General features: G+C 37.1%; 1 protein-coding gene across 12 annotated transcripts in view; it reads right to left on the reverse strand.

Moving 5' to 3' along the window:
- The window catches only part of si:ch211-207d6.2 (sickle tail protein homolog), a 48,821-nt gene that overhangs the window by 15,206 nt on the left and 17,764 nt on the right, over positions 1-15,851 (reverse strand). For 11 of the 12 annotated variants that reach the window (XM_059501806.1, XM_059501805.1, XM_059501810.1 and 8 more), the window contains exons 2-5: positions 11,932-12,212; positions 6,922-7,117; positions 5,822-6,020; positions 4,956-5,049 (exon numbers count right to left, since the gene is read on the reverse strand). In XM_059501806.1, coding sequence (XP_059357789.1) covers positions 4,956-5,049; positions 5,822-6,020; positions 6,922-7,117; positions 11,932-12,212 — 770 coding nt within the window. Of the gene's footprint in view, positions 1-4,955; positions 5,050-5,821; positions 6,021-6,921; positions 7,118-10,481; positions 10,619-11,931; positions 12,213-15,851 lie in introns of those variants that run through there. The other variant, XM_059501804.1, reaches the window with a different exon arrangement.

Raw genomic sequence — 15,851 nt, forward strand, 5'->3', positions numbered from 1 at the left:
GACAATAGCCCTGCCCAGACCTGTCGTTGTACAGCGGTCATGCTTAAGCGTGCAGTAATAAAGCCCACAGACAGAGCGTGCGTGCAGGTGAATTATCCGCCATTCAGAGCACCAACACCCTCTGCACTGGCCTGAAGATGAACAACACTCTCTAAACCTGTCCTTATAACCTCAGGTCTAGTTTCAGACCACATTAAATAGACGAACCAAGAAAACTATAATTGCCCTTAATGTATCTGGTTGATGATTTGGCTGAATGCTTATATCCTGAAAACTGTATCAAATGAATGACAAGACAATACAAGCTGCTTCAATAAAATACCTAAGAGTTAGGTCTGTCTGTCATTGCTTCTTAAAGATTTCTTTAAAGAAGTTGCTGTTAGAAATAGACTAGAAGTTCTCACAAAGAACTCAAACGGAGTCAGGCATGTTTAAACAGGTGCAGCCACTGTTTCATTATTGTATTATCTAAACTCAAAATAGGTGTCTTCTTTCAATGGGTACATAAAGACATCCATAAAATTAGCTTAAAACTTGTCATGCAACCACAAGAAACCAAATATACAACAAACATGCATGCATGTTCGCAAAAGTGTAGGACCTTTAGTTTGCCACATGTCAGAAGTGATGCAAAGCACCTGAGAAAGCGAATTCACAGAGCACCACTGTACATGGGTCTATAAATTATGTGTATGAAGGACAAGCCTCAACTTTCAAGAGATTTACAGCTTTGATAAACAGCTAAAATGAAAGACCAATATATCATCAGGCTCAAACATTAGCGAAAATGGGTCCATTTTTGCAATCCTTCAAAATAAGCGCATCACATCAACAAACGTGTCTGTGCATGTTTGCTTTCTCATGCTCTCAGAGGACTTGTTTTACACATCCATTTGTTTTTCTGGTTCCTATCATCCCACTAATCTAAAATTTGGTTTAGGTGGGAAAAGGGTTGCCCAATACCACAACACGTGGGCAGAGCGCAGTGTTTTTGCACAGACCTTATTGTCCCATGAACACATGCAAACACACTGTGCAGAGATAAAATGGGAATGGCAGGTTGGCGATTCCAGCTGTGAAGAACAGGAAAATGGAAAATTTATAGTCATTTCCTTCTGTAAATGACTTGGTCAACTTGTCTAGGTTAACTAGTTTAGAATTTTTTTTTTATATACATTTAGTGGTGGTACTTTAAAGCAGTGGTTCCCAAACTTTTCCATTCCACGACCCACCTAGACAAGTGTAATCTATTTCATGACCCACCACAATATTTGAGGAAAAAAAAGGTTGATATTACTTTAAGCCTAATCTTACTTAAAAGTTTGATGACAGAAATGAAGTATTTAAGAAAAAAAAACTTTTTATTTTAGAGTAGGCCTACACCTGAAAAAAATCACTATTAATATTTAAGTTTTAATTTTTGTTTACAGACTTTAGAATATGTAGTGTCCATAAAAACGTTAAACAGGCTCACTCCAGTGAACTGTAATCTGCGCTGCTGTGTTTTGTTGCAGAAAATGCATTCACGATCCTTCCGTGTGTGTCGGTGAGAACGGAGCACAATCCAACACTTTTTTTAGAAAAAGCATAAGAAGCAAAGCAGAACTATCTAAAACTGTTTGGAGATTAAAATAATTGTGAAATAGGTAAAAAATAATAATAAACATGTGTCTCGTTTTAAATAAACAAAAAAAAAAAAACTGGATGACATTAAGTTCAGGCAGAAATTTATTTTAGCAATGGTTAAATTAATGTTCAGCAATATCTTCAAAAGATTTCTGAACTTTGGCAAATTTTTCTCTAAAAAGAGATGATACGTCAAGGAGTATTGCATTATTTTTTTGTGCATTTTGTTATGTGGAAATGTTTAAATCTTGTAGTGTTACAATTAACCCTGCGTTTGTGCACTGCTCACCCTGTACATGTGAAATGCTTTTTACAAACCGTTTCCCGAACGAAAAAAGTGCACAGAGCTCAAACGGACGATAGAAATGAATGAACATGGCCTACCTGAAACCGTTTTCGTAACATTTGTTTTCTGGTGTATGCAATCTCATGCGGAATATAGTGTATTGAAGTGAGCAAGTTTTTCTCTTTTAATAATGCGGACCGATTGAACCTTTTAATGACATTGCTCTGAGACCTTCACTGTTATTACAACTCGTGCGCGCCCGCGCTTCAAAACACGCAAAGCACGCGGACTTAATTGCAATTCGAAAATCACACTAAGGATATTGCAGTCCTTATTAATGTTGGTGGGCTATATCATTGTGACGAGTGGGTTCCCGGTTCCCGCCTCCTCCTTCCCGTGATTGAGAAGTTTTTAATGTGTTAGACTGGTGCCGAAGCCTGGGAGGAAGGAGGGACGCGCTGCCGAAGATCCCTCGGCACTGAGGTGAATCCGCAGTGCCATCGAGTAGGGCGAAGGAGGATGCTCGAGGCGGTGGGCTGGAGTGAGTTGCCGGGGAGACGGACGCTCCTCTTTTGTATCCTTCCGATCTCCTCCGTGGTTCTCGAGACTGGTGAGTCGAGCAGGTGTCGCTCAATTCCAATCACTCCACCGGCCTCGCACCGTTCCCACTCGTCACTTTCGTGCAGCCCTAGACTGAACTGTGTGTGTGTGTGTCATTGAAACGCAAATTTAGCTGCAGCCAAGTGACTTTGTGCGACCCACCTTGTTCCATTCTGTGACCCACAAGTGGGTCGCGACCCACAGTTTGAAAACCCCTGCTTTAAAGGGACCACATTTGGAAATCCAACATGTTGCAGATTTAGTTTTAGCTTTAGTTTGCAAACTGTAACTGTCATAATGCCAAAACCCTCTGTGAAATTTGTTTATAATTTCATCCTCTTTAAACTATTAGCAATGCATCACTTATAAAACAAATTCATTAAATGTAATGCATTTCTCTTAAATCTCAAATCGCCTACTGTGAACAATGTTCCTGTTATTATGCCTCAGGTTTAATAATAATGTGGTAAGGAATGTGGTAACCCTGTATGTACAACTATGAAAGTTCTGGTTATTTAGCCCTCATTTTGTAGAATATCTATCCACCCACTTTAGTATTATTTATATACTATTTATAGTGTTAAATTATTTTGAAAAAGCTCTTCAGCTTTCATTTAAAATTTAGATTAAATATAAAATTTCTTTAGTTTTTAATATTTCTACTTAGATTTAATGTATAACAGATGTAATTTTTACATTTTACATTTAGCTGATGCTTTTGTCCAAAGCGACTTACAATTGCTATATATGTCAGAGGTCACACGCCTCTGGAGCAACTAGGGGTTAAGTGTCTTGCTCAGGGACACATGGGTGTCTCACAGTGGATTCGAACCCGGGTCTCTCACGCCAAAGGCATGTGTCTTATCCACTGCGCCAGTGTAATAAGTTTAACATAGTACTTCATGCATATTAAGTCAGTTAGTCAGTAGTTAGGCAACATTTCTCATTTTCTTTAATGTTTATAAATTAAAAGAAAAAGTTTATAAAGATTTTTGTCTGATATGTATATTTTATTTCAGCTCATTTCAATTAATGACAATTTCTGTAGCAATAACAATACGGATATTAATAATCCTATTTGAAAAAAAAGCCTGCCTGGAGTCAGGTGGACATAACCCTGAGCCAGCTAAATTATAGAGGGCTTACTAGTGGACTAGTTGTTCAGACCAACTGCTGATTAGTCAGTTTTGCAAATATGCAGTGTTGCACATCCCTAGTCTAGACTCTGAACAAACTATGCTCAAGAAAATATTCAAAAAAAATCCAAATTGCAACGGGTTTGAAGTGGGTCTGTTCTATCGATATAGCTGTGTATTATCTAGCTACTGTTTTCGGCACTAGATATTGTTATAAAGAACACATATGCCTAGCTAAACACAATGCAAGCAGCCTGCTGTTTAGCTAGGCTTATGTGCATGTGTGTGGTGTGGTGGTGCAGACAGGAGCTGGTCCCTTCTGCACTCTCATTAGAGCTGAGAACTACATGGTCAGACGCATCCACTGCCGTGCTCTCTTGAGAGCTTGACCTCAGTTTGTCTCCACACCCGGCACAGGAATTTCAGCCCAGGCCTAGAATGATCCTTTTCCCAATCCTCCATGGCCCACTGAAGTCAAGATATGGATGAGATAGCTGAAGACAGTGCAATCTTCTCCAGAAGTGCTTATAATTAGATAAAGCAAATTACACCACAGCAGAACACCTCCTAAATGTGTAACACATCCTGTTAGAGACAGGATGCGATGAGTACATTTCTGGCTTAAATATATATATATATATAAAAAAAAAAAAGCACTATTATGCATTTCAAAATTGATATTAAACATGAATAACATTACCCTACTGTGCGTTTGTAAGTCAATATCAAGTTTACATGCTTGGATTCATGGAAAGCAGATGGGTTTGATTAGAAAGTAAGATGCTTAGAGCTTGGTTCCAATTAAATCTGTTGCTCAATTCAAATTCCATTTGTTGCATAATGAGATAAGGAACAGGCATTGTTTGGCTTTTTAAAGTATTTATAGCTACATTGGTCTCCAGAGACACTGCTATAATTCTGCATTGTCTACATTCCTGATGACAAACAAATCACTTTAACGCAGCGTGGGCAATACTATTGTGCCTTTGACATACAGTAAAGATCTCAGCAGAGCTGACCTGTTTTGCTAAAGGTGATCGCCCAATATAATTGTGCAACAGTGGGTAGACCAATCAGTGGGACCCCTGCCAAAATGAATGGGTGTGGAAAGTATTTGCTTCAAATTCTGAGCTCTAAAGAACAGATTCAGAGCTTTAACCACCAGGGTCCTGCTAGCTGTCAACACCAGCTGCAAATAGTGTTGAAAAGCAAAAGAGCTTTTTCAGTTAATGATTTTTGAGTTGAACATGAAAAGTTATAATAATGGGACAGTTCAGCGGTACTGCGGTCACACTCTTGTCACTCACCCTAATTTCTCCATTATTTGGTCTTGTGTTGTGATTGAAGGCCTGGGCTGGGTCTTTGTGATACACTTTCAGGCAAGAGTGTGATGTGATGTTCCTGCAAAGAAAACATATTTTTATATACTGTATGTATTCTGTTGCCTAAATGCTTTGAAGGATCGTGAATTCAGAAGAACAGCATTTAAGTGAAATACAATTTTTGGAGCATATAAATCTTCACTGTCACTTCTGATAAATGTAATCAAACCTTGCAAAATAAAATGGTGTAATTTCTTAAAAAAAAAAAAAAATTATATATATATATATATATATATATATATATATATATATATATGTATATGTATACTGTATATATATATATTGACCCCAAGCATTTGAATGTTGTGAAGTCCAAAGTGTTGTGGTGTAAATAACACTTGAAAATTCAGGTTCAATGAGGCAGAACAGAGCGTTACTACAAGGAACTGCAGCTCACTGCGACACAAAGATTAGAAGCGTGTCAACACAAGCTCCTTCTTCATAACTATAATGCTTGTTAAAAAACCAAGCCCATCCTGTGCAGAATAACACACACACACACAGAGAGAGAGAGAAGAACAGATTGATCATGCTCTCTTTCTATTCCTGCTGACTTGTCAGGAAGCCGCAGGCCAACGAAGAGTAGGGTGTGGAAAAGGGAGTCACCCAACAGTTTGAACGCACTTGAAATCAAGCACTGCCTGCAATTTTCTATACTTAAATCCAAGCACACTGTAAAAGGGAAAGGCAGTGATATTTATGCGATATTTAACATTAAATATTATGCTACACTTTTTTAATTTATTATTTAATTCACGCAAAAAAAAGTCTGAAAATGACAATAGACACACCTGACATCAGTCAGCTCATAGTACATATTCCTCATGTCATCTTTGATGTATATAGCCACGCTGGGGGACTCCAGTGTCTTCATAGTGAGGTGCTGAGGGAAGGCACTGACAAACAGAGCCTTGATGGTGTCTGCACCCGTCACCTCATTGGGCATTCGGATCTGTTTGGTCTCTTCTCCATACTGCAGGTAGAGGACACCTAAATATAAAGCAAATATAGGAGTTTAATACTAGAACAATGTGTAAAACATAAGATTTTCCTGCAATAATTTGGAGATAAATTAAGTATGGAATGACTAAAAGTACAGTAGCGCATATAGGCTAACAACTGCATTCTGTCCCAGACCCTGCATTAAATTATTCTATTGAGACAGCCCAAATAAATAGGTAAGCATTTTCTTGCCATATAACTTGAGTTATTTGGAGCAAAATGTAAAATATGCTCTCTAGCTGTAACATAAACCAGATGTCTAAACGTATGATCAGATATAGAGGTTTTATTCAAAATAAAGTATATCTGTATCAATACATTTACAAATTAAAGTGAAAGAATGCACAGTTTTAGCACATTCACCTCAAGAATGCTTCCAAAAAGGATAATGTCTTTAAGTGAAATCCTAAAAGTCTATTTGAAACAGTTGCATGCATGCATTTGAATAGACCGTGTGTAGTACACTGGTATCTACAACTCATAAAATTCATGCTTTGTGAGAAAACAAAACAAAACAAAAAACACTGTAAAAGGCCAACTGGCCAAGTATTTAGAAATCATGGCGTCAACATTTGGTCTGACAGTCCCAAAGGTTTGCACTTTCTCAAAACGTGTTAGAATTTATATTACACAAGAAATCTGTAAAGTTTTTAAGTAACATTTTCATTATAATATTCAAATATTGCATTGACCACAAGGATATGTTAATCATCCTTTTAAATGTGCAACAAAATTCTCTTAATTATCTGACTAACACCAACCCTGCCTTAATTTTGACAAACTTGATTTGTAACCTCATTAATATTACCTCAAAATATATATTGACAATGATGTGAGAAAGACAAATAAATCAAAACCACACCCACTAGTTAAAATCTCAGTACTTTACCTAATGACCTGTCCTTGGTCTGGTTATTTGACTTGACCACGGGGAGGCTCGCTCGAGAGCGGCTGCCTCGGGTGAAGGCGGAGGGGGCTTCTCCCTCCGACATGGCCTCCAAAGACTCAAGGGAGGCCAAAGAGAGATGCTCCCTCGGCTCCCCTACAGCAGACTGAGGGGTTACACTGTGCCCAGAACTCCTGATCTACAGGACAACACAAAATGATCAAAGAAGATCACTCAGAACCAGAATCTAACATCAAGCACTTCACTTAAGACATCACTGGGTAGCATCTGAACTGGTAAACATTTGGAAAATATTTATTAACTCTGCATTCTGAATATCAAGATGTGTACCGTCATAAACTTCGATGCTCAATAAAAGGCCACAGAAAGGTCAGAGAGGAATTATAGAGAGATACTAAATAGACACACACAACTCTTTTCAGTAAACAATCAATATCCGAATGAACAAATTCATTAAAATGAAAATGTATTATTCAACCACACTTCCCATGTATGTGCCTAAAAGAGATGAACTAAAAACAATGATCTACTGATGACAAGGGTGACTACCAAATAAAAAGAAGAAATGGTAGTCATCTGATTCCTTCACAACACGTGGACATAAAATCGTCAACACGTCTTCAAGTCAATTATGGCTCAGTCCTATAATTTAGCTCACATTAAAAAAAGAAAATGGAATGATTTATCTCCAGTGACACAACAGAAGTAAACGCACAAAGACCAACTAGTGTGCTCTGGAACAGACATTATCTTTTGTAGCCTATTTATATTCAAAGACCGAAGTGCATCTACGTGGTTGTCCTCAAAATAACACCTTTTGGATCTATGCAGACAGCAGACATAGTTGATGTATTATGTTCTCAGAGGATGGGCTTTCACCCAGAGGCTGGAAATCATCTCTTCCTTCTTGGCAACGGAAAGAAGCGACAGGCAGAAGGCAACAGATACTGAGTCAGACTGCGTCTCTTTGTAACGGCAGCATGCACACTGACCTGCTCTGACATGCACACCTGCCATATTACCACCCTGCATGACCCCAAGGAACCTAATCCTTCTGTACTGCGCTGCTTCATTTTCCACGGTGGTTTTGGTGACAATGCAATTATGAGGTCAGGACAGAAGCAAACAATTAGCCTACACCTTAGACTCCGCATTTCCGAAAGTGTCTCGAAACAAAACCTTTTCAGAACTATATTTAAATCAAACCATCCTTTCGTACATTTGATGAAGTTTTTGTGCATCCCTACAGATTAGTTTGAGCTCTAAATGTGTTTTGACCGAACAATGCTCCACTGTTGCTAGTCAAAGTATAACTCAGAAACTTTTGATCTGAGGTCTTATGTTATGCAAATCTAAAAACATATGGTTGTACCACTGGAAGGAAAAAAGAAAAAAAAACTTTACTTTTTTTAGTTAAAGGACTTGAGCGGGTCATGAGCGAGATGTTGCAGAAGATGCAATGTAAATGCAATGGTCAAAGACATCCGTCTTGCAAATGTTTACATAGAAAACAACAGAAAAATTACAATGCAAAATGTGTTCAGTGTAAACTGTACCTTTATGTTTTAAAAAGGGTTTGGAAAGGGTTTTGTGTCTTAAAATGCAAGACACAGACCAATGGAACAGAGGATAATACAAGGAGATTTTCCGAACACCGTTTTATGCGTGAGATAACATCGCAACTGTCACACAAGTTTTAAACTTTTAAAAGGTCTTAAAAGATCTTTTAATTTAAAAAATTGTTTTGACCCAATGTTCAAAGACATCTATCTAGAGCATCTTTACATACAAAAACAACGGAAAAGCAGTGCAGTAGAATACAAAAACGCATTCTGTGTGAACTGTGAACGGCCCTTAAGAATCCAAGAGGTCGACTTCAGCTTTACTTTTTGCTTATGTTACAGCTGCACTGACACCAGATTCATCACATCTTCATATCCCTACACTGAATTTATTCTTAGGGAATGCACAAATTGTTTTCTATGGCTTTGATGAAGGTGGTTCAACTTGCCCATTATGCAGGTAATACCAGAAACCTCAAAAACTATGTTGACTGACGGAAAACAGTGCTCTGGCAATTCACTAGGAGGCATATCCAAAAATCATTCATTCTGAAGGTCCAGGCTGAGAATTGAAGGTGATGAATATGAGTTTGATGTTATCTTTGCACAGGTGATGCATTGTGAGTCGACTAACAATCACTCTGGTGTGCACAGACACGGCAAGAGAAAATAATAGGCCTTTATGTTCACTTGAAAAAAAGTGCATCAAACTGTGCCCAGATTAATAGTGCATGACAGCTGGGATCATTTTAGACATGAATAATGCAACTGTAAATTAAACATTTCATTGTGTGGATTAAACAAAATAAATATGATCACATTCTCAAGATTGCTTAAGGATAACACTGAAGAAAAAAAAAAATCAGCACCAGCCACTGTAATTAACACTAGTTGAAAGTATTTCTCTGAATATCCAGATCCAGATGTCCCAACTGCACCCTGCAGACCAGGGATAAAATGTACACCTATTCCACATGCATAAGCAAGCCGTGCCGACATATGCTCACGCTCGGGCACTGTCAGAATGAGTTACCTGCAGAATGCCTGGAAATCGAGAGAGGCCTGAAAACAGCAGTTTAAAGTGTAAGGGTGGGCTTGAGGGGAGCAGCTCGTACGGTTCACTGCACTCTCCTCTAATCACAGGCAGATGAATGGCCACAGACCATGCTTCATCTGAGCTGGTCTAATGCCAGGTCTTTGTACGCACTGGCAGGGTCAGATAAATCATACCTCATTCTCTCTGGGTCTGGAGAATATTGAAGAATGAAAGAACGAAAGAGCGAAAGGAGGATGAAAGACACACTCCCTCCTGCTGGATGGGCTTGAGTTTTATTCTGTGCCAGGGGCATGATATGATATTACTCACGGCTGCACCCAGCCACAGAAAAAAACCACAGAAGAAAACATACCAAAACTATGCTGAAAAAAAAAGAATATCAAAAGACAGACACTGCATTGAAAGAAACCAGCTATTGGGAGCGCAAGTGATACTTCTGAGTTAAAAGAAGAAAAACACACACACGCACACACAAACCTTAGAAAAAGTACTCTGGCAGTTCACATACAATGGAATCAGATGCTTGTACATAGTACTTTTTTACCATGGTATTTTCCTGGTAGCCCAAGGTACTTTAAAATACACTAATATTACCATGGAACGTGTTTAAAAAAAACATTGGGTACATTGAAATGAATAAGCAATTTTTATTCATAATTTGACAACTGTCAGAATCTAGCTTAATCTTAAGTAAAAGAGAACCAGTATGACGACTTCCCTGTTTACATCTTCAGTTTACACATCCCTTACTACAAGACAAAGCTAAAAAACCCTATACAATATAGGCTAAGACAAACATCATTTTCTTTACTAAACGAGTTAAGACAAGCTTACTGTTTACTGTTTAAGCTTGACTGACTTACTGACATTGCAATTGTCATTTTAGTAGGCTAATTTATATTACCTTGATGCAAAACCTCCACCTTGATTCTTCACACTAACAAGGACATATTCCAGATATTAAATAGTAAATGTCAATAGCATGTCCGGCAGAGCGTCTGATGTAGATCGCTGCAGAAGTTTATCTGCAGTGAAGTGATCTTTGAAAGCCGTGAGTGACATCAGCGTCTGCACAGACACACCCACCCATATGAACTTACTTGAAAAACTTGTTGGATTACAAAAATGTATTGAAGCCAGGAGGTTCCGAAATGTGCCTTTCCATCACCTTCTTGTTTACTAAAGCTTAAATCAAGATAGCGACATTAAATTTAGAAAATATTGGCGAGGATATTTATTGTTAAACAGGACTAGTAAAATACATTACGCAACTCTCTGGAATAATTCTGATTGGTCAATCGCGCTATTATGCGAATGACTAATGGAAACTGCACGGTAACGCAAATGAACGTTTTTCAAGAACCTTTCCATATCTGTTTTCTGCATGTCTACTTGTATACTGATAAAATAAAATATTTTAACTCAAATCAGAAGTTGATGACAATAATAATAATAATAATGATAAATACATATAATCCTATCTGTAATTCTTCCATTTAAATGTAGTTCTAAACATGTTCTAAATCTTCAGATTTGGAGAACAGGCAAACTGCTGTCGGCAGTTATCGACCAATGGCAACAGCGCTTAAAGGTAAGGCACTTTATCCCACACTTCAGTAGCCTATGTTCTGCAGTAGGCCTATACCTGCTTCCTTTGAAGACAATGGTATGAAATACTAGAGCTTTGGATAACCTGTCTGTAGCCTACGAGAGCGCAGTCATCTGGATAAATCATATGGTATTCATTCTGTAGTGGTCTACATCTTATGTTTATGTGATATAGCCTAGCTATAATTTAGCCTTCCTTATTGATTTATTTTAGGTGTAAACTACTTTAAACAATTTATTCACATTGACTTCCCTTTTTATTAATTTCATTGTTTATTCAGGCATACATTCAAATAAACCTGCAACAGTCCAAGCCAACGCCACTCAAACTTATCCATCCTGCAAAGAGACAGTGAAAATGTCAAGCGGAAACTATTAACAATAAAAAATGTCAGTGTTCCTTAATCTGTCAAGAGTCACTTAAAACATGTGTAGATCAGAGTAAAGTAACGATGTGATATGTAGATGAATGGCAACGTGTGGAGAGGGGCTTAACCAACTGTAAAAGTCTTTCATGCAAGGTTTGAATCAAGGCTATGAAATTTCATGTTATGGAATTTAGTTGTCAATGATGACACAATGTAATGATTTACATAGAAAACAATCCATGTTTTATGCGGTTATCTTATTTTGTCATATAGGCCTATGCTTCTATCTGTTTTTGATGTAGCCATTTATATTTGACTTTTATATTTAAAAACCCAATTTAGCTTAATTGAAAAAAAAGTCTTTAGCAATAACTGATTTGAATATTTCAGAGCTTACCTGGTCTTGGAGTCTTTCCTGGTGCCCCATAATGACAGAAGCATGATGGGGGTACTTTTGTTTCAAATGCTCAAGAAAAGCCTCTTTCTTCTGGTCCATGTTGTAGGACTGCATGATGATCACGTCCCCAGCGGTGCGAGGCCCTCCTACTGTGTGTCGCCTTGGCACGGTGCGAGGGGACCAGGGGTCAGACTGCTCACTCTCATCTGCACTGCTTTGTTTTCTTCTGTTTCTGTCCACATCCTCATGGGAGCACAGCCTCTGGTGGCTTCTCGCTTGCTCTTTGATTAAACCCATAAAAAAATATACAAAGGAATACAGATTAGATAGGGACACTCAGTGGGTGGCTGTACTTGGCTTGAGACCTGCAATTAATTAGTGTGATAAGCAACACAGTTAAAGCAATGACCGGCTTAGAGTCGCACAGCTGCTGGCCAAGAGAGCAATTATTGAGCAAAGCTACAAACAGGCCATTTGTTTCCCATAAACAGCTTGCACCTTGCCAAAAGAGGTCTCGGAGCACTCAGTGTGATGGCTCATTATTAGCCCCAGCTGACTCCATGGTATTGAGGCCCTCCAATGGGGAGTCAAACCACTGCAGCATCACAAGGAGTCACAGTTTTATATACTGTACTTTTAGCATTATTACTCATATGCATCGTTGTTACTAGGGCTGAACCAATATTGGGATTGCGATTTAATATGCAGTTATTTTTAAAAGTGAGCTGACAAAAAGATTGATATCCATATTCGGTAATAAAACTACATAACAGGAGATTTATAACCTATTTTGTGTAGGCCGCTCATTTTTGACCGGGAGCACCGCAAGTGTGATTTTTTTTTTTTGTACAATGTACAAAATAAAAGCTTTTCAAAACAAGTTGCTTAGTTAAACATTAGAACATGCTAGCTAGTGTGATAAACAGTGCACATTTTTTCATATTTTATTTAGTAATATTAATTAAATTATCCACAAATAACACTTTTTTCACTCAAAAAAAACTGATGTACGTAAGCTCAGACTAATAAGGCCTAATCAGTTTAAAAAAATAAACACAAAACCAATCCTAATTAAAAGAAAATAAGCTGACAAAAAGATTGAGACCAATATTAGGTGGAAATATTGCATAACGAGATTTATAATTTTTAACCGGGAACACCAAAGTGTAACATGGTTGAATACAATAAAAAATGTTTAACAAAAATTAAAGTAGCTAAAATTAAAATCAGTAAATCTTATTCCAATGTGATAACATTAATTAACATTTTCAGGAGAAAGAAAATTATCTCCCGGTCAAATTGACCCAGACACAATGAGGACTTCTAAAAAACTTCCATCAGGAGATATTCTGTGGTATGTGAAGGGATTTTCTCATTCTTTACTGTGCTGTCCTCCCTTTGTGGATAAGATTCATTGAGAAACATTAGGACAAAAAAAGAGGGACTTTATGCTCTTTCTTTCTTGTGACCTGTTGTTTGTAGTTTACAAGTCTGAATATAGAGACTAAGATGATCCATTCACAGACAATATGTGGTAAGATTTGTGCTTTATGTTGTTTTTTCTACAGGCCTTGTCTTTGTGGGACAGCTAAGGTGTCCTCTCAGTGAACATTACTTTAGTAACGGTCTACTGAAGCCCTTTATCTTTTCCTGACCTGAAATATCCCCATCCCATTGCTCACTTATGAGAAAATGGACACTGAAAGAGTTGTTTCCTCAAAGAGACATTGTGAAAGAAAAATCACACTGTCAACAAGACTGAAGAGGGTCAGACCGATGAAGATGAAAATGTTTCCAGTTTGCATGCCTTTGCACTTATTCCCCATAAAACATAGCCTAGTGCATGAGAGAATATAAATCATTTTTTTTTCATTTTTGTGCAGAAAGCGTCACACATTGTGAATGATGTTGAGATAACGTAGAAAAAAAAAACATGTTTGGTGTGTGTGTGTGTGTGATCAACATCAGGCATCTGGACGGCCCCGAGAGGAAGGCCACGGTTAATGCTGCTGAGTGGTTGTAGATAACTGATGATGGCCAGCTGTTCCTGTTGTGATTATGGATGAATGCCTGCTTTTTTCTGGACTAAACAAACATTCACACTCCTCTGAAAGCTATCATACATACAGATAGATACAGTATACTACTGCAATTATTGTGAGGAACGTGAAGGACATTTGTGTTGTTATGCACATCCTGGGCAACTGTTGCAAAGAATCTTTGATGTAAGGTTGAGATTTTGTAATACTTTCTTTTTATGTAGAATTTCTCATGATCCAAGATATAAAATGAATATTATAAATAGTGATTTTGTAAATGTAAAAATATACACTTGACAACTGATTTATGATCACAAAAACCAGTCAAAATTGAGATTTATACATAATCAGAAAGATGAATAAATAAGCTTTGCATTGATGAAAATAGTTGTGCTTCTTAGTTTTTATATGTTAATCGGGATACTTTAAGCAGGATTCTTTGATGAAAGTTCAATATAAAAGCTTATTTTGTAACATTATAAATGTCTTCAATGAGACTTTTGATCAATAAAAAAATAAAAAATCCTGGCCCCAAACTTTTGAATGTAAAGAAATAAATAAGCAACATATAACATAGCATAGCATAAAATCTAACAAATAGCATAACATCGTTTTGTATATTTAAACATTACATTGGACAAAAATTTGTGCAAGAAGAAAGAGTGTGACAATGAATAAATTACATTTTGTGTTATAGGCAGTTGTATCAAAGTGAGCTGTTTATTAAATCTGTGAGAATTATTGAAGCATTTATGTTGTATCTATCCATTCACTCATCTATCCATTCATCATCTACATTATATTTTTATTGTCTTTTAATAACTTCAGATGAACAAAAAATGAGCCAACATTATCTTCAGTGGTCTTGCAAAGCCCCCCTGGGTAACTTTCTATGTTTGCATCCAATTTATTCCACAGTAAAACTCTCCCCTTAATGGTCTTTTAATGTTATCCATTTCCAAGTGTATGGATTATTAAAAACCTTCCCCTATATCCTTTCACTTCCTCGGAAACCTTTCCTCAGTGAAACAGACCACTGGAGAAAATCCAGGCATTGTCTGTCATTTTCCAAGCATGTGAGGTCACTTTATGGAGAGGATATCCTCTCTCCACTCACAGATGTTGTTTATGCACATGGGACTGGATGACAAACCTGTATCTCCAAAACTTAGGCATTATGGTGTGGTCATGCTGAGGCACAGCCATACAACATTAGCCATTTACAATTTGAAAGTCTCACTCTGACGTTTAATCTGAAGTTTCACATGCAGGACGTCAAACTGTGTTTGACTAATGTCTCATCATCCACACTAAGCTACTGTATGACTGTGGATGATTTCAAGATGATAAAAAATTAGGTAAAGCAGGCAAATGCTATGTAGACACAAAATCTATAGATGCAAAACTGCTATAACAAAAATAGGAAACCACCCTCATATATGAGAAATAACCAAAACTTCATGGAAACATCTAATGTAATAAGGACAAAGTTACAGTAGTAGTTGGTTCACATACTTAAACTGTGATCAAGAGTGTGATGACATAAATTCAAATATTTATATATAAAAAAAACCTTACAAAAAACAATATTTATATATCCTTTTTTTTCTTTCCCCATATTTTTACTCATCAGAGTATTCTGATTCTGAATAATTGGAATCTATTAGATATATTAGAATTTATAATAATGATTCCTGAAGGATCATGGGACTCGAGAAATGGCTGAAGAAAATGTACCCCAGTAATAAATTAATTTTTTTTATATATATTACAAAATATTTAAAATATGTATTTGTGTATTTGATCAAATAAATGTTTCTTTGGTGAGCATAAGAGACTTGGAAAATAATATACATCTAATATTATATAATAATACATATA

This window comes from Carassius carassius, chromosome 20, assembly GCF_963082965.1.
Source record: "Carassius carassius chromosome 20, fCarCar2.1, whole genome shotgun sequence".
NCBI classification, from domain to species: domain Eukaryota; kingdom Metazoa; phylum Chordata; class Actinopteri; order Cypriniformes; family Cyprinidae; genus Carassius; species Carassius carassius.